We start from the raw sequence: 23,485 nt of genomic DNA on the forward strand, positions 1-23,485 counted from the left end.
GAGACCACGAAGCTCCACGCTCCAGATTACCCACAGAGTCTGTGCCCTGTTTGGTCCACCGCCCACACCCCCACCCCGCCACGCCGCGCCGCGCCGCGCCGCGCCGCGCGCTGCAGGAGTAGGAAGCGGCCCTGCGCTGCGCTTCCAGCTGCGTCTGCCCGAGCGCGGCACGTGCTCCCGGCGCTGGCGCGCGCGAGAGCGCCACCGCCGCGGGCCCCGGAGCCGCTCTGCCTCCTGCCGCCGCTGCCTCCGTCGCCGTCACTCGCGCTCCAGCTGCAGCCCAGGCCGGCACGCGAGCGCAGGAAGCCCGCGAGGAGCGGCTGGCTGGGGGCGCCAGGCTCAGGGCGCGCGCCAGGTAAGCACAGCGCGGTTTTCATTCTTTCAGCTTGAGAGTCCACCACGGCCGTAGGATAGCGCCGGAGCCCCTCCCCCAGCACGGGGACCGGTAGCATTCAGGCGAGGGGCGGGAGCGCGGGCAAAGGCACCCAGGAGGGCAGGTGGTGGGCAGGTGGAGAATGGTGGAGCCAGGGACGCTGAGACGTCCTGCAAGTTTAGAAAAGTCACCCTGCAAGGACGTGTGCTGTGTGAATCAGACACGAATTTCTAGTCAGGAGCCCAGGCTACCGCGGCGTCGCTCCAACGAGAGGTTTATGAAGATCATTTTGATTTTATTTGCATAAGTGAGGGACTTAAGTGGGCTCGTTTCCATAGAAAACGAACTAAAAAAAAAGCAGAGGAGAAAATAGAGATCTGAGCCAAAGGAGGCGTTTGGATTTCGGTCTCTCTTTCTCGCATACCGATACATGTGCACAAAAGGGTGCCTTGTAGGGAGAAGGGAGCTTATCGGTCTTTAAGACCATTAGGTGTTTGGGGGCTAGGAAGAGCATTCGCTAATGCTTTTCCCTGAAAAGAAGCAGCAGAAGAGAGACCTGGCGGGGTGTGAATGCCAATGTACCATTTCTAAAATGACACTTGCATGACTGCACTACGGAGGAAGAGGTTTTCTAGATCAGGGGGCCATTTTCAAGGGGGTATACCTATAACTCTGAACCTATAAGCTCAGGTTCAAGTACTCCCAGTGGGGGATAAGGAAACAACCCTACACTAGGTTTTTTTATGGAACTTTGGAAAAGGATGGGGTCAGAAAGAGGAACGGGTGGGGGTTGGGGAGGAAAGGGAGTTGAGTATGAATGAATGGGGGTGGGGGAGGAGAAGGAGAGGAAGCCTGGAAGTCAGGCTTGGTATCCGTGTGTTCATTTAGTCCCACCCTGGGTAGTTCTGGATTTGGTCTCTAGGAAAATGTGTGACCTTGAAAAAGTCCCTTAACCTTTGTGTACTCAGTTTCTCCATTTCTTTCATTTCTGCAAATCATAGAGATTCTTTTGTGTTTGAGGGCACAGAAGTTCTGTGGAGTAATGTCTTTCTGTAATCCTATGGGTTTTTAGATCTGCATACAAGGAAGGAAGAGCACCCAGAAATCCAGATCAATGAATCTTCAGGGCATTCTCTCTAAAAGTACCAAAGACATTTGCAAGCTCCTGGCTTTGCTGTTGGTGTAATGCATGCTGAGAGGTCTGTGGAAATGGTTGAGAAGGACAAGCAGACACTTAGACTATAACCAAGGGAACCTAGAGTTCTGAGTGCTGTTTGGAGAGATTCAGATCCACAGAGCCTAAAGTCATTTGCTTTTTTAAGGTAGCAAATCAAGAAGGAGCTTTGGTGGCAAGCTGTGAAGTTCTTTGAATCTGAGGGTTTGGGAAATAATCTGGAATTGATTCTAAACAAGGAAAATGAATGGCATCTTACTTGAAAGGTTGGGCGTTCCAGATGGCAGGAAGGTTTTAGAGTGCAATCTGAGAACACTGTAATCTGCGCAGAGAGGTTAGGAGGGAGAGGAGAATGGATATTGTTCCTGAGACAAGGGTTCCTAGACTCCTAGGAAGCAAGTGGCATCTGCCCATTGTCTTTGACACCTCTGCCACTTGTCCAAGGAGGGCACAGGTACTTCTTTCCCTTTAATGCAAGCTCATTCCTAGAACTCAGGGATCTGTATCCCAGGTGCTGAGATATGAAGGTGCACATGGGAAAACTCAAGTCTCATGGGTGCCCCTGATTCCTCTTATCATGTGAGCATCAGAATTCGGAGCTGGTTCACCCATCCAGATTCGACCCAAAGTCTGTGTTCCTAAAGGAACTCACTGTGCCACTTGGTGGCACCAAAAAGTTGCGCTGAGAACTCTGTTCTCTATAAATACAAACTACCACCCCTCCCTCCTCCGCGAGCTCCCCTTCCCCCCCACCCTCCCCTTTCTCAGTAGCAGGGAGATTGCTGCACACGCCGCCCTCAGCTCTGCTGTTCTGTGCGCACTGAGCGCAGGAGATGAGCTTAAGATCTTCTTAGTGGGGAGCCTGGGAATGGAGAGGCTGGCTCTGCCCCGCTGATCAGCACAGCCCAACTTTATGGGGGGCTAGCTAGACGGCGTCTCACTGCCCGCTGCGCGGCCAACAGGGGGGTAAGCTTGCTATGGGTCTGTGTGCCCAAGTGTCCCTGCGCTCGGGAAGGATGTAGGAGCTATCAGCTTGCTGGGCACCTCACAGTTTGGTTTGGGAGTGGGAAGAGCGTGGAGCAGGTTGGTCAGACCTTGAGCTTAAAGTCTGCTCTGTTTGCTGATGGCCTTAGTTAAACCTGTTGGGAGAAAAAGCAAGAGCAATGGGGTATAAAGGAGGGAATGGCTGCAAGGATTGAGAAAGGATCCTGCATGCCTTCGGATCCGAGTTCCCGCTCCCTAAGGCCAGGTGCGCATGTTTAGAATGCAGATTATGCTGCCCCAAACCACCCGAGGGCTCGGAATTGGGAGAAGCAGAGGTGGAGAGGGAAGGAAGGAGAATCGCTTCCCAGTAGATTGGTAAGATGCCGCGACTGCTGCAGGAGGAGGGCGGACAGCGGGTGGTGCTGAAATCACAGCTCTCACTCAGGCTAGCGTGCTTCTTTCTGAACCCCAGTCTGCGCCCTCTCGCTCTTTCCTCTCCTGTGGTTGCATCTTTCCTCTTGGAAGCACAGCCTGCCAGTTACCCGGGAGCGGCAGCATGAGTAGCATGCTGAGGAGGGAACCCAGGCTACAGTGACTTGGGGAAAGAACCCCAATCAGGCCCGTGAGCTAACCGGTGACCGGAGCCTAACCCAGACTTTGGACCTCACGAAGAGTCTGCCTAGAAGGCTCTTGAAACTGGTGCTGCAATTTCCAATCGCCCTCATTTCCCTCCGGAGCAGGTGCTGTGGGGCAGGGAAATTGAGGAGAGGTTAACAAGCACTTGTGCTTATTTAGGCACAATCCTAGTGCTGCCTCAGCTGAATTGTAAGCTTGAGTAACCAGGCAGATAGATTCTCCAACACTTTATTTCCCGCTAAGAAATTGACACAGGCCAGTGGGAAGGAAGAATCTCCCTCCCACCTTTTGCTTCTTTCTCTACATATTGTTTTATTGTTCTAAGTCCCTTGAGACTCAGCCAGAGCTAATCTGTATTCCTAATGTTGGCTTCTGGCCATTCGAGACAGCCAAGTTAACATTGCCTTTTACTACGTTCAGCCTCTTCTCCCAGTGGGGCTAAGCCAAGGTTTTCTGTAGAATCCTCTTTGTTATACAACATTCTAGATACTCTTTTGAGTTTTGATGTGTTTAGGTATGCTACCTCTTGTTAGATGTGCTTTGTGCCCCTCATTACCACCACAGAGCACAAGGAATTTTCTCCTGTAATTTCTCTCGTGTATCTATGATTTTCACATTTAAGAATCAACTGTGACTATTTCTGTCCTCTATAGATTTCAGTTTCTGTTTAAAAGGATGTTTAGTTTGGGACTTGAAAATACTGCTTCCTAAACTCATCAGGTTAATGCACATTCTACAAAGGCTTCTCTAGGGGGGACCGTTTCAGCACGTCGGACAGATCCTTCAGGGTTTCTTAGGAGAAGAATGTGGGTAGAATACTTTCCACCTAACTGCTTCTTGTAAGAGAAAAGATTTCTAGTCATTTACACTCTGCTTGACACAATGTATCATTTGGATATTTTCGTTGCACCCCCTAGATCTCTGCGGTCACAAGGCAGTATTTTGGCTGTGGGCTGTACCCAAAGAGAAACCAAACTGCAATATTGATTTTTTAAAGGATTATTGAGATTATTTGGGAGAGGGTGTGATGTTTGAACAATCCAAATATGTACTTCTGTAGGGAGACACAAGCCTCTTCCATCACTTAAGAGTCCATGTGATGGATCTGGTGACAAACACCAACGTGAAAACTTTGTCCAACCAGCACAGAATATATATCACGTTTGTGACTAAAGGATTTTAATACTTCTAATGTTCTCATTTTTGTTCAAAACACATTAAAGAATTTATAGGAGTCTTACATTTTCTTTTATGGAATTCTAAGAGCATTTTAGATTAAAAAACTAAATTAAATGTCAATAAAGTATAGGTGAAATTACAGATGGAAAATATGAAATAACAGTAATCATGAAAAATGTTGTACTTATTTGTATACCATTCTCTCCCAGGCTTTCTGTCCTTATGGGATGAAGAAAGACATGCATTCAACTATTCTTCCCTTATCCTCTTTGCTCTGTTATTTTAATAGAGTATAAACTAACTTTATAAAATATTGGAGACTATCTTTTGATATCTATTAGGATATGCTAAAGTTAATTGGTTTGGAGTTTGGATATGCTGAAGGTGTAGTAATACAAAGCAGGAACATTTTACAGTTTAGAAATATTGTTATTTTTAAAATCCAGAGGAATATTAATGCTAGTCTTGGAGCATCATTTAGTCATTATTTTCATTAATGAGTGGAGCTTAGGAGGACACAAGATAAGAGCATCAAAAGAAATCTTTTTTAGTTCATGATGTGAAAAATAAAATTTGAATTTTGATTTTGAATTTTTGGCTATTTGTAAAAGGCAGCATCTTCTTGGTATTTCTTCATCTCAGTCAGTTAAAACGTAGTTGTAAAAAGCGTTATGCCATGAGCCTGCTTTCATTTCCTTTAAGTTCACAGAGGAAGAAAAAAATCTAGATTTTACCAGCTCTAGTTTTGTTTGAATTATATATCCAACTTTAGTCAGAAGGGTAACCAAACAAAAGCCTTGATTCAGGCTCATCCCTGCTCCAGCAACTACCCTTCCTCGAGCATGTTGGGTGCCATGCCATGCACTGGTGTTATTTAATCCTCATAACAATTATGCAAGGCAATATTTGTTCTTAATTCTCTGTTGTTAAAACCCAAGTTGTTGTTTTCCTTCCATTGTCATATGACAAGGAAATGGGAAAAATGAGTAAATACACACATCTGATTGGTTTGGAAATCAAGCTTACCCTCTTTCATCACATTAGGTAACTTTAATCTATGGTGTGCCAAAACATTATGGAATTGTTTTCTCGTGGTTTCCAGTGAGTTGTGGTATGGTTGGAAAGGCAGACGCTCACACAAGATTGCCTGAGTTTGAATCCCATCTTTGTATGGGATTACTAGCTGTGTAACCAAGGGTGAGTTACTTAATATTGCTCTGCCTCTGTTTTCCTTATTTTTCAAATGGTTAGTGGGGGGTGAGTGGGCGCTTGGGTGGCTCTGTTGGTTAAATGTCAGACTCTTGAAGATAGCTCATGTCTTGATATCAGGGTCTTAAGCTCAAGCCCCACATTGGGCTCCATGCTGGGCATGGACTCTGCTTTAAAAAAAATGAGGAACAGGTTGTAACACTATAAGGTGCATTGAAAAATTATGATGAATTAACTGTACAAATACAAGCAAAGTTCCAGACCACAATTAAGGGTGTAGAAATCATAGCTGTGACTATTAATCTCATCTAGGCCTTTGCATATCAAATGTTTCCTAGCTTTCCCTAGTTTCTGAATTTAATCTTCTCAGCAACCCTGTGGTTGGTACATAATTGCTGTTTCAAATATCTTCTCTTATTTTAGTCAAACTAGTTGGGAAATTTAAAGGAAAGACTTAGATGTGAAAAAGTGTGTTTTATGTAGATATTATTCTGTTGGTCTTATAAAAATATCAGACCTATGAATAATTCCCTAATGATCGTTTTTCACAGTAACTCTGGCTATAGGTCATTGTTCATAAGCTTAATGCTCTTAAACATAAATGTTATGAGGAAAATTAAAAGATCATAATCATAATGGTGCTAGTGGGCACTTTAATAGTAATAATAATAATAATAATATAGCCTATTTACATTCATAATATTTTACAAAGGAATAATTGAAAAATATTTCTTAAAAACTAATTTGCCTTAATATACAACAAGGTAGAACTCTTTAAAGACTGAGAAGAAAGGTAAATAACATAATAATTACCTTTTTAAAAATGAAAATTGGATTTTGAAAAACTAATGTACAATTACTATATAAAATATTCTTTGCCTTTTTACAAAGTTAAAATGAACTTGATATTTCATATTAAAAATGGCCTTTGAAATGATCAAGTATATCACAGGATACTCTTCTCATTCATTTATATAATAAATGACTTACAACCACTCAGAACCATGCTACCATGCTTATTTGATGTAAGGCAACATCATCCTTCATTCTCAGGGTTTAATCTGTATTTCTCAAATTGCAATTGTAAGCTTTAAAACAATACAATGTAGCCAGAAAAAAGTTACAGACTAAAGAAGGTATAAGACAAACCTATTCCAAACTACTGTTCTTAAATTATTAGGATGCTTCAGGAAAAAGTTTTCTGGGACTAACAAAGCCAGATAATTAGTTCTTAGTTATATTCTTTTCTGATGCTTATGTAGATGTTGCCAGGATATAGATCAGCAGTTTTCAGCTGGAGATGACTTTGACTTACAGGGACATTTGACAGTGTCTGGGGACATTTTCATTTGTTACAACTAGAAGAGGTGTGTTTGCTGTTGGCATCTAGAGACCTCTACAAGGCACAGGACAGTAAACCTCCACAGTATGTCGCTAAGGTTGGGAACTGTAATCTAAATGATTCCAGGAAATAGAGTTACCTCTATTTATTTAGTTGGCTTGTATGGCATCTAAATGTGGTTGGCTGGCATTACATAAACTTGTAATGGAAAGCAGAGAGAGTCTCCAGAATGTTTTGGAGTCAATGCATAAGGTTTAATCAGCCAACCCATTTGGTCTTTTGGGAGATATTATCATCTGATTATGTTGAGTATGGGCTTTAGAGCCAGAGGGAGTTGAGTTCATGTCCTGACTTTGCCATTTATTATAGGTATAGGACTCCTGGCAAGATTCTTCACCTCAAAATCTCAATTTCTAGAGATATTTAATGTAGGTAGTGATCACACCTACCTCATGGGTCATTTTGAGACTGATGTTAAATAATGCTTGTACATTATTTAGCACAAAGTAGTCACTCAATAAATATTAGCCATTGATAAGTAACTAGAGATCAAGTTAGAAATGCAAAAGCACATTTTCAAGCACCTGATGATAGGTAATATAATAGGCACAATAATGCTTTACAGTCTTTTGAAGTATGCCATAAATAACAAGAAAGCAGCTGAAGGCTGCAAAATGGGAAGACGCCTGGAATCCCTGCTTGATAATTAAATTGAAACTAGTTAACAGTAGATTACATCATTTTTATTGCTTTGCTGTAGAAGGCTGTTTCAGGTCTTCATGGACTACTAAACCAGTTGTTTAATGATTTACAATGATTTAGTGAGCTTTATTCTAGTGCTAGTACCTTTTAATTAATGCAGAAAATAACAGATTTCACTTTTGTACAATGCTATTTTATGGCCCCTTTTCGGTTTAAGGGGGTTTCATTGAAAATATGGCATGTTTTTTTGGATCTGAGCTAAACAGAGAGGGTTCTGGGCTTCCTTGTTTACAAGGTCACAGATGTCTTGAGATGCTTGAGATAGCTCCAACAATGGCGCTTTCCTAGACTATAAAGCTCTCGGTATCATACCTTAGAATCTCGCTCATCTATGGGATGCACTTGTTTTCAGGAAAATACATCAAAGGCATTCATGGCATATGCAATATTGACACCCCTGTCTCTTTAGGATGAGACTATTCCTCAGGCAGAAGGAATCATTTTAGTGTTAATGTCCCGAACTGTGTGATTTGCTTGTGTGGGGATTAAGTTATATAAGAGACATCTGTGCCAGAAAGATGGTCAGTGTTTGAGAAGATTGTTGAAAATAAAAGACAATGTGAGCTGTGAATCTGGTTACAGTGTAAGTTGCCATTTATGCAAATTCTACCCACTAACATTTTTTCTTCAGTTAGGATACAATAAAAGATTGTATGGTTACTAGAGGCAAAAATACTTTATGCATATCAAATATATGTCTACTCTCTTCTATAATGGGATAATGATTAATTTTATTATGTTGTGAGACAAGAGATATATTATTGAATAAAGCAGACTAGTGGTTCTGAAAATAAGACCCTAAACCAATCTATTATATGTTACACTGTTTATGTAAACTCCTATCATTTACTGTTTCTGATTGAATTAAAGCACTCCATATATAAGGTTGTAGATCTATAACATTTTGAAACCTTTTAAAATCATTTTATTAATTCTTCCTCCATATCTGTAATAAGAACCTGATTTTTTCTTTTTTTTTTTTTGCTACCAATCTATAACCTCTACTACATCAGAGTTATAACTTAAAGCAAATAATTTATTCTCTATTTAGTCTCTCTAATAGATTCTATTTATATATGATATATGAAATGGGATAATCAGATATTCTTGGCAGTAATTTTGTCATAGGTTGAAGTGAGATTAATAATGGGAAAATGTTCTATAAATTGAAAAAATAATACAGTATTACTATTTCCCATCCCTTTTTTTTTTTACCCCCTCTAAGACTTGTTAAGTAAATGAATATACCTCATGGTGAGATACCTAAGGAGGAATGGCCTCATCCATAAACTTATACAGGAAGTTGATGTTACCTTTTAAAATCTAAATTGATAATAAAATGTGAAAATGTGTATGCCAGCCATATCATGCATTTATAGAAATACTTTCAAAAGTAAGTAAAGTATATTATTTATAACAGTAGGAAAATCTATAAACAATCTAAATATCTACTAATATGTGGATAATTAAATAATTTTTGGTGTAATAATGTAGTTGAATGCTATGCAGCTTTTAAAAAGAAATGGATTCTCTGAGTGTGAACCTTGGCTCTGATAGTCATTTAGTTTAGAATATTAAACAAACCATTCCATCTATCTGAGCTTCATATCTCCCATCTGTAAAGTATGCATAAAGTTGTTCATCTTACAGTTTTTTATGACAAATGATATTTTTCACTTGAAACACTAAACATAGTGCCTAACATGTGGTGAACTCTCTCTCTGAATTTTAATTATTATTGTTGTCTCTATCAACAAAATGAACCAATATGGAAATATATTTACAATATAGAGAGTAGAATAAAATGTATTGATAGATTTCAAACTAACACTATTTGAATTTAAAAATATGATAAAAAATTATATGCTTAGAAAATTATGGAAGAGCAGATACCAAGTTGTAGAATGTGACTAAACCTGGGTTTTGAGATGGGATTTTGCTGGGTTCTGCTCCCAGACCTGCCAAAAATCATTTAATCTTTGTGAGTCTCAATTGAATTGAATTATCTACAGGGCTCTCTCTACTTCTGTAAAGTTATTTTCCTTAATATGTTGAAAATCCATGAGGAACACTAAAGGTTTCTACCTGCTAGATTGTCAGTCCCTGCTTTTTTTTTTTTTTTGAGGACCTCTGTTGTCTGAACCCATTGGACGGAAGAATTTTTATTATCCACTTTTCAATTTCCCAGGGTGGGGCAAGGGGTAGTATCTTAGAACCTCAATCAGATAGTTGACCAGAAAACCCAGTGGAAGTAATTCACTATATTTATTTGTTCATTTAGCAGAATTTATTGAATGTTTATTTTGTGCAAAGATTATACCGGGTGCTGTATATGGTACCAATTTAACCTTTAAGGGACCCAAAGTCTGTTGGATGATGAAATGTGTAGAAATAGCTATAATATTAGCTTAGTAATAAACACAAAGTATCAATAAAAATGTGACGTGAATTCAGGGGATAGAGCAATACGACAAGGTGAAGGATCTGGGATGATTTTATAAAAGGACTATTTTAAAATATCTCATTCAGTCCTCATTAAAACTCCTTAGAGTAATACTATTGTCATTCCACTTGGGCTCAGAGAGGCTAAGTGACCAAAGGCACATAGCCAACACAGGGCAGTATTAGGATTCAAACCCAGGTCCACTTGATTCCAGCCCATGCTCTTTAAAAACTCTGCCATAAAGGCTACTCAGGCAAGAGCAGGTAATGGATCAGAAGCAGCATGAATAAGACCATTGGGTAAAGCAGTGTATACCTGAAGGGGATACAAATTTGCTTGACTAGTTGACTCCCCAGGAAGGGCAGATTCAAGAGAGATAAGGGCCACAGGGGCAGAAATTTAATGTCAGGCCCCTCAGTCCCACACTTCAAGTAATATCACAGATAATATCTTTTTGTAACAAATGTAGACATTTGGAAAACAGGTAATGGCAAAGAAAAAATGAAAAGTTACATGTATTCCCACCACTCAGAGAACACCCTTTTAGTCCACTATGTATGTTTCCAGACCTCATGCATACATACACACTCAGTGTTTTATATTTATATCATATTTATATTTTAAATAGTACCAAAATTTTTTCCAGTCTCCTTTGCTGCTTTCTTCTTATCTCTGGGAACTTAATCATTGGAATTCCCTGGGACTCAGTCTTAGAACTAGTTTCCTTTCTATCTGCACTTCCTAGGTGACTTACTTTAGTTTCCTGGTTTGTAAAAAATGCTTATCTGTATAGTGATGCCTCCCCCATTTATATCTCCTACACAGACCTCTCTCAGAACCTTAGCCTCTTATGACCAGCTGCTTATTAAATGTCTCTTCTTGAATTTCTAACATAAATCTTAAAATTGACACATCAAAACTAGTTTCTATTAAGTCCACCCAAATCTGCTCTTCCATGGCTTCCTCCACCTCAGTTAACATGGTACCATCTTTCATTTGCTCATGCCGAAAACCTGAGTGTCTTCATTGAACCTTATCTTTCCTTCACATCCCAAGTCCCATCTGACAGCACACTCCGCTCTCCCTTCCGCTCATTCTCTCCACTGAGAGGGCCACGTCTCCCTGATCCAAGCCACTGTCCTCTCTCCGACTGGGATTCTTGCAGTCATTTCCTGACTGCCTCTTCAGTTCTGCATTTGTGCCCTAATTCTTGTTACAAAATGTTGGTCTTTGTGTGTTTGTCTGCTATTGAAAACTCTTCTGGAAAATCACTCTCACATGATATTAAAGCCCAACCTATTAAAGTCCAGAAAGAATCCACATGATCATACTGTCTCTCGACCTGACTTTTTCTCTCCTTAGTTTTACTGCACTGGAGTCATATTGGTTCCTTGTTGTTCCTCAACATATGAAGCAGAAGTCTGCCCCAGGGGCTTTGCATTTGATTTTGGCCTTACTTAGAATGTTCTTTCGCTAGATATTTGCACAACTCATTCTCTTCTTTTAGGTCTTTGCCCAGAGGTCTTTAACTTTTTATTTTTTTAAGATTTATTTATTTGAAAGAGAAAGAGAGCATGAGAGGGGGAAGGGGCGGGGGAGAAGCAGTCTCCCCACTGAGCAAGGAGCCGGATTTGGCCTCATGGTCCCAGGGACTCCAGGATCATGACCTGAGCCAAAGGTAGTTGCTTAACCAACTGAGACACCCAGGTGCCCCCAGATTTTACTTTTAATGTGTCTACTTCTTTGGTTACATTATTAAAATTTTCTGACAGCTCTGACTCTATCTTCCGTCTTGCTCTATTCTTCTTTTTAACCCTTATTACTGTGTATATACAGTATTTTACCTCCTTATGTTGTTTATTGTCTGACAACCTCCCCCCCTTTAGAGTCTCAGCTTTGGAAGGGCATGGATGTCTGTCTGCTTTGTCCATAACTGAAGCCTCAGGACCTAGAAGAGTGCTTGTTACATAGTAGTTACTTGATAAACACATATTCGACAAATGAGTGACGGTGCTAGAGCTGGTGTATACCCGCTCTATCTGGTGTCTATCTGGAATTTATATTCCATTAATTTGTTGTATTTTGGGAGCACATGTGATCTCTTGTTTAACCTTATAATCTAAGTTGTGGCATGATTCTGTCAAGTTTCCAAGTCACAATATATTTCAGAATGTACTTTCCAGGTATATGAGCTTCATAGCTGATGTCAATAAAGTACAGCCATTGTGTGCATCCACAGCAGGTGGTCATTGCTTTTTTTTTTTTTAACAGTCATTATTTTATAATCCAGCAGGCCTAATCTAGTGGGGGCTGACAGGGCAATATAAACACTTTTGTACTGGACAGTCATTCACATTTCTACATTCTAAGCACTGAATCATCTCTTTTCCTGGAATGTTCTTCACCCTCTAGTTTTAAAGGAAACTCCTGTAGGATTCTATATCCCTGGGGTGTTTAAACTATGTTTGGGTGGCCCTTCTCATTTTTTTATGACGTTGGGAAATACCTTTCTTGAAGGAAGGGGCAGTAAGGCAGCAAGGGATAATGAAAAGTGGATGTGATGGAGGGCCTCCTGGGTGGCTCAGTTAAGTGTCTGCCTTCGGCTCAGGTCATGATCCCAGGGTACCGGGTTTGAGCTCTATATCGGGCTCCTTGCTCAATGGGAAGCCTGCTTCTCCTTCTCCCATTCCCTCTGCTTGTGTTCCCACTCTGGCTGTGTTTCTCTCTGTCAAATAAATAAAATTTTAAAAAAAGAAAAAAGAAAAAAAGAAAAGAAAAGTGTATGTGATGTAATCACTAAGCATAGACATAAATTCTAGGCCCGCCGCTTTCTAAGGGATCATCTACTTTATTTATTTATTTATTTAAGTATAATTGACACACAATGTTGCATTAGTTTCAGGCATACGATACAGTGATTAGACACCTTTATATGTTATGAGCGACTGGGCAATTTTTAACTTATCAAAACCCATTACCATCATTTGTAAAATGGAGATAATAAAATAATACTTACATCTCAAGGTTGCTATAAGGATTATTGCCACACACAGACACATCCACACACAGATAGTCAATGCATATAGAAAATTATATCTTTGGGAGAACAGGATGTATTTTATTATTTGCAACATTAAAGCCCTTTGTGTGTCTGTAAATATAAATTGTCCAGGACATTCTCTTCTGGCTCCTCTTCCATTGCGTGTTTTTATGTTCTCTCCCTATTTTATGACTTGCCTTTGTTCTGTTAATGGGTTTTTTCACAATCTGGCCTGTATGTGGGGCTGACTTCCCAGCCCCACCTTTTCTTCACTTATGCTTGCTGTTCAGGTGATTATATTCACTGCAAAGGTTTTATGTATTGGTGACCCTCAGTTTATATATCTAACTGGAAACACACATCTTGATCCAGCCTTATAGACCCACCCTCCTGTTTGGTACCCACACCTAGGTGCTTTAAAGTTATCTCATATGTGGGGCACCTGGGTTGCTCAGTGGGTTAAGCCTCTGCCTTTGGCTCCAGTCATGATCTCAGGGTCCTAGGATCAAGTCCTGCATCAGGACTTGACTGCTTGGACTGCTTCGCCCTCCCCTCTCTGCCTGCCACTTGCCTGCTTGTGATCCCTCTCTCTCTGTCAAATAAATAAATAAAATCTTTAACAATAAAGTAAAATAAGATTATCTCACATTTAACATGTTCAAGAGAAAGTTATTCAGGTTTTCTCTGCCTCCACCTGATGCTGTACCAGTCTATCCCATATCTTTAAGTGGTAAAATACACTCATTTTGAGACTCTAAACTTAAGAGTAGACCCTAATTTTTCTCTACCTTATAACCCACACCCTGTCACAAGTCCAGTTGATTCTACCTGCAAAATATGTCTGATGATGTCCATTTCTTTCTGTATCTGCTGTCCCCAATAGTAGCCAAGCCACTGTAATTCCCTTAGATTATTTGTGTCTGCTAATCAGATTTCTTCTGCCCATTATCCAGAACAATGAGCAGCTAGAACAATCTTTTGTAAGACTGAATTCTGCCAGTCATTTGTTTATAACTCCTCAGTAGTTTTCTGTTGCACTTAACATCCAACTTCCTTTTAAGCTTCTACCTGATCCTACATGGTCTGGCCCTTTCTTATTTTTGCACCTCATCTTGTACCACGATTGCTCCCATTCTTTATGCTCTGGCCACACTTATTCACATGACTGCCTTCTTTATTTTATTGTTCTTTGCATTTCCCAGGCTCTAGCTAAAGTCATCTTTTAGAGTACTGATCTGTGAGCCCTGTAGGAAGCAAATATCACCTATTCTCTCTTGAATACTTAATTTTTAGGACAGAGTCATAGCATAGACATGCCATAAATATTTGTTAAATGAGTTAATGAACAAGTGCCTGGCATATGATGGGTGTTCAATGAAAGATAATGATGGCACTGATCAGTGTGCATCATTGCACTTCTTTGTCTTCTTTGTTACATTAGTCTCTCCCACTCAATAGTTAGTAGATATTTTTGAATGAGTAAAAAAATTAATTTAGGTTATAACAAAAACAATATTTTAGTGTTGTGTGTGTGTGTGTGTGTGTGTGTATTGAGTATTTCTCAATATATACAGAGCTTGCCTAAAATAATTCTAATACAAAATTCACGAGAATGTTTTAGTTTCACCATTTTGATAGGCCACTTTTAGTCTCACTTATCACTTTGATGGTCTTATGTAATAAAAACGAGTCCTGTTTTGTTATTGCATTTTCTCACTAATATTCTGGATTTAATAAGGCACTGATTTCTTTATATATGGATATGCTCATATGCTTATGAGAGATGAGATATGGTTATGAGATATGCTCATAAGCAGTAGAAGTCACATGTTCATGAGAATAAGCATTGGTTTCTAGGTCTTCGGTCTAAGCAAATGAAGGGAAAGCTTGAGAATATTCAAATAATTTCTCAAATGAGAAAACTAATATCAGCCTTTGCTCCCTTCTCCTTGTCTACAATGCCAACTTCCATACCAAAACTGATTTTTGCCCTAAATATTGTTAAACATCTAGTTATCCTGGAACATCTGGTTATTTTATAAGGTTTTTTGTTTTAATGTTTGGCCCTATGCAAGACAGCCTTTCTCTGTTGCCATAGGAGACAGTAGAAGGCAGTGGTAGAAATGGTGGGATGCGGGGAATGACGAGAATGTGATTCAGGTCACCTTTACTTGGTGTCGGGACTAGAATTTTTGCAGACCTGATGGGTTTTGAAAACCATTAGTATTCTTGGGGAAGCATCGTGCTTGTATAAATTCCTGAAGAAGCATCACCTGTCTTTGAAAGGTGTTGTTTAGGAAGTTAGTCACTTGAAAACAGTTTGAGATCCTTTGCTGGCAGAGAGGATAACGTAACAAATAAGTCTCTTATACAATACTTTCAATAACCCAAATCACTAATTTGTCAGTTTCCTTTTACAAACTCTGCTAGAATTGGCTGTAGGCAATTTGGGACACATTTCCTTCTTCCCGGGAGTTTAAACTGAAATAGATGACTACATTCAAAGCAGTGCTAAGTTTCTACTTGGAAGGATAGTTCTAAATATGCATCCTTCTAGCCCTTGGAGTCTTTGTGATATGGAATTTTTTTTTTTTCTGGATCGGAGATAGAGGACTGATTACTGTGAATTTTATTACAAGACTCTGTAATTACTCTGAAGACTCTGGAGGACTGAGCGGGTTGCCAGAGAATTTTCTGTCTTCACCACCTAGCTACAGAATGCCCTTAGAAATGTAATAACAGAAAAGGTCATGTGCTGGATATATATATATATATATATATATATATATATATATATATATCCTATTCAATATATAAAACAACTGCATAGTTGATATCTTATATTGTTTCCCATATCAGTAGCCTAGTACATATGATGGGACTTTTCAGATAAGGAAATTCTGATACTAAGAGGTTAAACAATTTATTAATAATTCTTTTTTTTTTCCAATTTATTTATTTTCAGAAAAACAGTATTCATTATTTTTTCACCACACCCAGTGCTCCATGCAAGCTGTGCCCTCTATAATACCCACCACCTGGTACCCCAACCTCCCACCCCCCCACCACTTCAAACCCCTCAGATTGTTTTTCAGAGTCCATAGTCTCTCATGGTTCATCTCCCCTTCCAATTTACCCAAAAGCACATACCCTCCCCAATGTCCATAACCCTACCCCCCTTCTCCCAACCCCCCTCCCCCCAGCAACCCACAGTTTGTTTCGTGAGATTAAGAGTCACTTATGGTTTGTCTCCCTCCCTATCCCATCTTGTTTCATGGATTCTTCTCCTACCCACTTAAGCAACATGGGGGCTTAAGTGGGTATTAATAATTCTTAATAGCAGAACTGCAACTTGAACTGAATATTATTTTTGCCCCAAACCAGTGCCCACTTCCCTTTGTCTTTCTACCTAGTTTAGGAACATTTCACTCTGTAATACCCCAAACCTCCTCTTCTTCTTCTTTTTTTTTCCTATAGTTCATTTAGCTTGGAAATACCTACTGACTTTGTTCTATATTATATGGAAACTAGACACAATACTTACTTATTGGGAAGATTATTCAGCTTGCCTTACCTTGCATTTGAAGAGGGGTTATGTAGCTTTTGTTAGAAAGTCACTTTAATTTTGTGATTACATAATTAATATATCCTAATACTGAAAATTTGGAAAGAAATAAAAAGTATTTCTAAAACAAAAACTGTCATCACCCAGAGATAACTAATGCTTGTTATTTTGGTTTGCATGCTTCCTGAAGTTTTCTGTTCATGCCATTGTTTTGTTTTTAGGATGCTCTCTCTCATCTTCACATAAGAATATCATTTGGCCTGCCACACATAGATTTGCTTTTGTGTACTCCAGATGAACAAATGAAAAAAGTATTAATGTACGTAAAGTAGGATCAAGAAGCTCTATCGGATTGCTTCATCAAATTACACAATTACAAAAGAGAGTCTTAAATATTTTTAGATTGTTTTTTTCAAAAAGATTATATTCCTAATCTACATCATCAAAGTCTACTAGTATAGACCATTAGAGCTTCCCAAAGTAGTTGTACTTACGTTGTTAAAAATACCCATGCTATTTTTCTTCCAGGTTTTGAAGATCATGATCACATGGACGCATCTAACTAAATGGTACATGGGGACATGGTGGTCCTTTAGAGAGCACATCTAAATTACTGGCTAATTCCTTGGTTTGCCACCCAACATAGGACGTTGTTTGATTCTATCTATCAGAACTCTCCTAAATTTTCCCCACCATGCTATCTTTATTAGCCTGAACTCCTTTCCTAAAATGGTCCTTCTGTTGATCCTGTCAGTTCTGCTTTTGAAAGAAGATGTCCGTGGGAGTGCACAGTCCAGTGAGAGGAGGGTGGTGGCTCACATGCCGGGTGACATCATTATTGGAGCTCTCTTTTCTGTCCACCACCAGCCCACAGTGGACAAAGTTCATGAGAGGAAGTGTGGGGCAGTTCGTGAACAGTATGGCATTCAGAGAGTGGAGGCCATGCTGCATACTCTGGAAAGGATCAACTCAGACCCCACGCTCTTGCCCAACATCACCCTGGGCTGTGAGATAAGGGATTCCTGCTGGCATTCGGCTGTGGCCCTAGAGCAGAGCATTGAGTTCATAAGGGACTCCCTCATTTCTTCAGAAGAAGAAGAAGGTTTGGTGCGCTGCGTGGATGGGTCTTCCTCTTCCTTCCGCTCCAAGAAGCCCATCGTAGGGGTCATTGGGCCTGGCTCCAGTTCTGTGGCCATTCAGGTCCAGAACTTGCTCCAGCTTTTCAACATACCTCAGATTGCTTACTCAGCAACAAGCATGGATCTGAGTGACAAGACTCTGTTCAAGTACTTCATGAGGGTTGTGCCCTCAGATGCTCAGCAAGCACGGGCCATGGTGGACATAGTGAAGAGGTACAACTGGACCTATGTGTCAGCTGTGCACACAGAAGGTAAGCATTCTTTATATCCCTTGATGTGTGTCTTTTTATGCACTCAGCAGATTCCCTGTTATAATTTCAGATTTTAGAAGGCTAAAATATTCTTGGTTATTGGGATCTTTTGAGTTGCCTGGTTATCCCAGTAATAAAAGAAGAGGTCAAGTGGCAGATGTCTAGGGAGGTTTGGATTTAGGCTAATATGAATGTTGATGTGGCCATCATTTGGTGAAATGAATTTTTTTGTTCTATTACCCTATTATATTACCTGTATTTCTGCTATGAAGATTCTAGAGATTTTCAAGTTTTCTGAAATCTAATTAGCATTTCATAATTTTCACACTTAGAGTTGTTCCAACTGTTTTTGATAAAAGAGAGGTACACATAAATGCAGGTAGGGATTGGAGGCAGTCTGTTCTGGCCAGGTCTACTGTAATAGAAAATTACCAAACAGTTTAGTCTTTCAACTATTTTTTTTCCAAAAGAGAGTATAGTTAAATCTGGAAGAGAGATATGTATGAATTAATATAACCCTTGTCTAGAACATACTTACTGTAAGTTTTTAACAATTCAAAATTAGTTTTCCTTTGAGATTTATTGTTTCTTTATGCTCAAAGCAAAAAAGGAGCAAAATGTGACCAAGGCTTTATAACAATAACAATGTTAGTCTCTCTTATTTGTTATAGTGCTTCAAAAATGTTTTCATATACCTAACTTATTAGTTCATGACCAAGGCTGTTTGGAATAGGTTTGGTTTGACTACAGAGGTTAAGTGACCCAAATGTGAGACTCACTAATTATACAACACTCTTTCTAGCACAACATACTGCCTATACTAAGGCCAGAAGGTACAAAATACTTTTAGAGTTCATGGAAGCGTGGTGAGGATTAGTTAAGATGAAAAAATCTTGCAATGACATTATCAGTATGGTCCAAACAATCCAGTCCTGTAAAATGTGGGGTTGAGTTATTGAGCAATTTATGAAATGATCAGAATGAACCTACTTTGGAGGTTGGTAACCAATCACCAGTCATTTGTAGCCAATTCTTCATTATGAAGTAGTGTAATGTAGATTTCACTGTACCCACTCATTAACAATGTTCAAAGCTGTACAACATAAAATGGTCTCCCGTACTAGACTGAGACTTTTATGCCTATGGAAACTCTTGTGTATAAGTTTGTACTTTACTTATTGAGATGTTGGTATGTGGAGATTTTGAGTGATGGATAGATGATTGAGGAGACTTTGGATTTTTTTCTAATGCTGAGATTTTCATTATAAAACCAGTATTTCACTTTAGTCTCACAACAATCCAGTGATACAGGCAATCCAGGTATTTTATTCCCATTTTAAAATACAAATGCTTTTAGCATTTAAATGGTCCATCCAATATATACTTAACAGTAATTTTAAGAGTAGGACTCCTCCTTACTGACTTCTAGCTTAGGGCCCTATTTTAATTGAACATAATCCAATGTAATCACACCTGAGGATATATTTACACAATGCATATTTATTAAGCACAGATACATGTAAGGACTTCTGATAGTCCTGTGAAGGGACAGCCCTCTGTTTTATATATTAATACCTTCAATGGGTAGGCAGTCTGTCCAAGGACAGGAGATATGCATTAATACTTATATAACCATCATTCATGATGACAAGAAGTTGCAAATATGTCTTTAAAGTAAACTGACATGGAAAATATCAAGTCCTGTTCTATGGGGATGGGCCCCATGGTGGAGATCGTCAAGAAGGAAATGGAATTTGAGTTGGATTTTGATAGGAAGAATACTGACAAAAGGTGAAAATTACGAAGAGATGGATTTCCAGAAAAGGGCATGAGGAAATATGAGTTGGGAAAGTAAAAAAATGTTTAAAAAATGCCAAGGATAAAGTTATGTTTTGGTTCAAATTATAAATTTCATTAGGGACTTCCCTCTAGCTTTTGAAGAGTAAGTCTCGGTCTCTATGTAGGACAGGCCAATTCAAGATTGTGCTCTCAGTGAAACTCATAATCATGACCATTGGCTGCTTCTAATTTAAAGTTTTTTAACCTAAGTGTATGCCAATAGTGATCTAATAAAATAAATTGATTTGTTCATGTAAGTATTATTGCATAGCTATTAAAATAAATGAAGCATTCTGTAGGTAATGAAATCATAATAATGAACTCCAAGATCATTTTTTAAGTGAAAAAAGCAAGGTGTAGTTTTGTGTAATGGCATGTTATTTGTGCAAAATGGAGTTTATGTAAACCATTGGATTCAAGGAATTGCTCTCAGAGAAGAACAAAACAGGTAATAGTTGCTTCTTCTGAGGAGGAAATAAAAGAGTTAGGGGATCAGGTAGAATGGGAGAGACTTTCTTTTCTTGCATAACTTTTACATGCAAACATTTGAAGTTGTGTAGCATAAGCCACCTATTGAAACATAAACATTAAGAGGGAACATTCTATATGTAGGTAAAAAAAAATAAGCCAATAAAAATTTCATTGCCAAATCCTGGCAGATTTAGTTATTTTGCCAAAAATAGGTCAATAGAAGTTGTATTGCTAAATACTGGCAAAATATTTGGATACCAACAGGATTTAGGAGAGAGCATGCTTCAAGTATGGACAAAGACCGGAAGAAATACTCTTTGGCTTATTTTTTTATGTGGTTTAGTCAGAAAGTATTTCTATTGCTTTGATCCCAAGCAAACACGTGGATAATGAGGTTATATGGTGTTGCAGCTCACAATTTATCTGTATAGGAGTGGGGTGGTAGGAAGTGTCACAAGGTGGAATCACATCTGGGGTCATAAAAGTGTTGGAGTATAAGGGGATACAACTCTTTTGGCTGCTATGGAAACTCCCCAGGATGATACCTGATTTTCTACGGCCTGGCCCCTCAGAAAGCCTGGAGATATTTTCCATGAAATGGTAATACCAGTTCTTCCTTCTGCCTCTTTCTTGGCTGAAGTGGGATAATGCTCTCTAGCCCTGGGTCTCTCAGTCCCAGTATCTCACACTATTCCCATGTCCTCATAATTATCCACCTTTGCCCAGTTGATATTCTTCTTTTTTATTTTTTTAACTATCTTTTTTTTCCAATTTATTTATTTTCAGAAAAACAGTATTCATTATTTTTTCACCACACCCAGTGCTCCATGCAAGCTGTGCCCTCTATAATACCCACCACCTGGTACCCCAACCTCCCACCACCCCCCGCCACTTCAAACCCCTCAGATTGTTTTTCAGAGTCCATAGTCTCTCATAGTTCACCTCCCCTTCCAATTTACCCAAAAGCACATACCCTCTCCAATGTCCATAACCCTATCCCCCTTCTCCCAACCCCCCTCCCCCCGGCAACCCACAGTTTGTTTCGTGAGATTAATAGTCACTTATGGTTTGTCTCCCTCCCTATCCCATCTTGTTTCATGGATTCTTCTCCTACCCACTTAAGCCCCCATGTTGCATCACCACTTCCTCATATCAGGGAGATCATATGATAGTTGTCTTTCTCCGCTTGACTTGATATTCTTCTTTTTTAAAGAGCATTGAAGTTTCTAAATGCTTTCCCAAGATGCATTGAGGTCTATGAAAAGATGTTGTCCCATTAAAAAAATCCTTTATCCTCCCCCACCCCGCAAGTTGGTCATTTACGTCAAAATTAAACATGGTAGTACAGTCCCCTTGGCAGGGTTCACAAGGTGTTCTTTCCAGAAAGTGTTGCTGTCACAGAATTCTAGAGGAGAGCACGATGAGATCAGGGGTTTAGCTTCAGTGCTCATCTCTTCCACTTGCCATTTCCTTGATATGTGGTTTTTCTAGGCTACAGGATTAGTATTTACAGTGGCTTGTTGAAGCATGCAGAAATTGTGCCGAGGCCTTCTAGGAAAACAAGCTGATAGTATGAAAGTGAAAAAAGAAAAAAAAAAAGAATTTTTTCTTTTTAAAATGCAGACCACACTAGTTCTTCAGCTGTGTGTAGGGAAGGAACAGAAATCATTCAGAAGAAAAAACGTTAGTCCTTCAGAGGCATCAATCCAGTCAAGGCTCTCTCTGCCCTCAGGGGTCTTTTGCCTCAGCACTTTTGCGGACCTTGGTATGTGGGTCCATTTGATGTCACAGGATCAGTGGTGCTTGCCTGTTTGGAGGTGTGGCAGACCTGCTGCTTTGATGACTTCCTTTGTTTTGTGACTTGGTAGTTTCCTCTGACTCCCAAGGAGCACCAGCCTTATGACTGTTTGGGTTAATAAGATGTGGTGGAAGTGAGGACTTCCCTTCTTGTCTGCCTGTCCTGGAACACTGTCCTCACCATGTGAAGGATGAGAGCACCCAGAGTTTCCAGATGAGGCCGTCTTAGACCACTTGACCTCAATTATGAGAGAGCACCCAATGAAGATCCAACACAGTTGCCTTCCTGACCCCACATTACTTGCAATCACATGTAGAGCCTAGCTGAAGCCATAAATGTTACTCAGCTAACCATAATGAATACCTTCAAGACTGAGTCCTGTATAAGCATATATAAACAGTGATGTGTTCCCATGACTTTTACTGCCCCATCTCCCCACTAGATACTACTATAACACTAATACTTCAGAATCAAAACAAAATACATGTATTAAAATGAATTACTCTCTTTGTATTTAAATGTGAAATGAAGTATAATATGTTATTTTATAACTGTGAAATAAATGCTATTGGCAAGAAGGAACATTTAAAGTCTTTCATCCATACTCCCATGACTAAAGATTCAATAATTCCCTTAAAGTATTGATGTTTAAGTAATCACACACTTGCATACATTCCATTATTACATGATTCTCCTTGACTTAGCTCTATTTCATTGAGAAAAGTAGTTACAGACTAGATTTTATGTATAAAGTCATATATATTGTACTTTATGTGTGACTTACAGGATTTTTATATTTTACAATTTTTGCTGATTTTGTGCTTATTGGAGTACCTAGCACATAGTAGGTGTTCAAAGACCGTTTGCTGAATGGATGGATTTGTGTTAGAATAGTACTTAACTCACTAATTATGAACATATAGCATGTAGATAAATAGTGGCACTTGTAACTTTTCAGGTTTCCTTCTTTATAAAAATGAGTTGCCAAGATGCCTCCCTTGATTAATTGTAAAATGTTGCCCATATGCTACTACTTTTTTTGTTTGCATTCATTTTTGAATTTATTATTTCCATTTGATGATATAGGAATGTTAATTTTTTCTAGACAAAAAACATGTCAGTTTATTTTTTTAACAGGTGATAACAGTCAAGCCCTGCTTGAAAGATCTTCAATGTGATTCATAGTCTATATGCTTAGCCTAACTTCTGAAAAATGGGACCTTATTCCTGTCACTTTTTTTTTATTAATTGGGATTATATCAAGACAATAATTTAGTATG

The 23,485-nt window shown here is 39.2% G+C and overlaps 1 protein-coding gene across 3 annotated transcripts in view; it reads left to right on the forward strand.

The window, feature by feature from the left end:
- Positions 1–309: 309 nt before the first annotated feature.
- GRM5 (glutamate metabotropic receptor 5) overlaps positions 310–23,485 on the forward strand; it is a 543,151-nt gene continuing 519,975 nt past the window's right edge. For 2 of the 3 annotated variants that reach the window (XM_044258343.1, XM_044258346.1), the window contains exons 1-2: positions 2,328–2,513; positions 17,236–18,097. In XM_044258343.1, the coding sequence (XP_044114278.1) occupies positions 17,437–18,097 (661 nt within the window). In that variant the 5' untranslated portion in view covers positions 2,328–2,513; positions 17,236–17,436. Of the gene's footprint in view, positions 356–2,327; positions 2,514–17,235; positions 18,098–23,485 lie in introns of those variants that run through there. The other variant, XM_044258344.1, reaches the window with a different exon arrangement.

The sequence above is a fragment of the Neovison vison genome, chromosome 7 (assembly GCF_020171115.1).
Source record: "Neovison vison isolate M4711 chromosome 7, ASM_NN_V1, whole genome shotgun sequence".
Lineage (NCBI taxonomy): Eukaryota > Metazoa > Chordata > Mammalia > Carnivora > Mustelidae > Neogale > Neogale vison.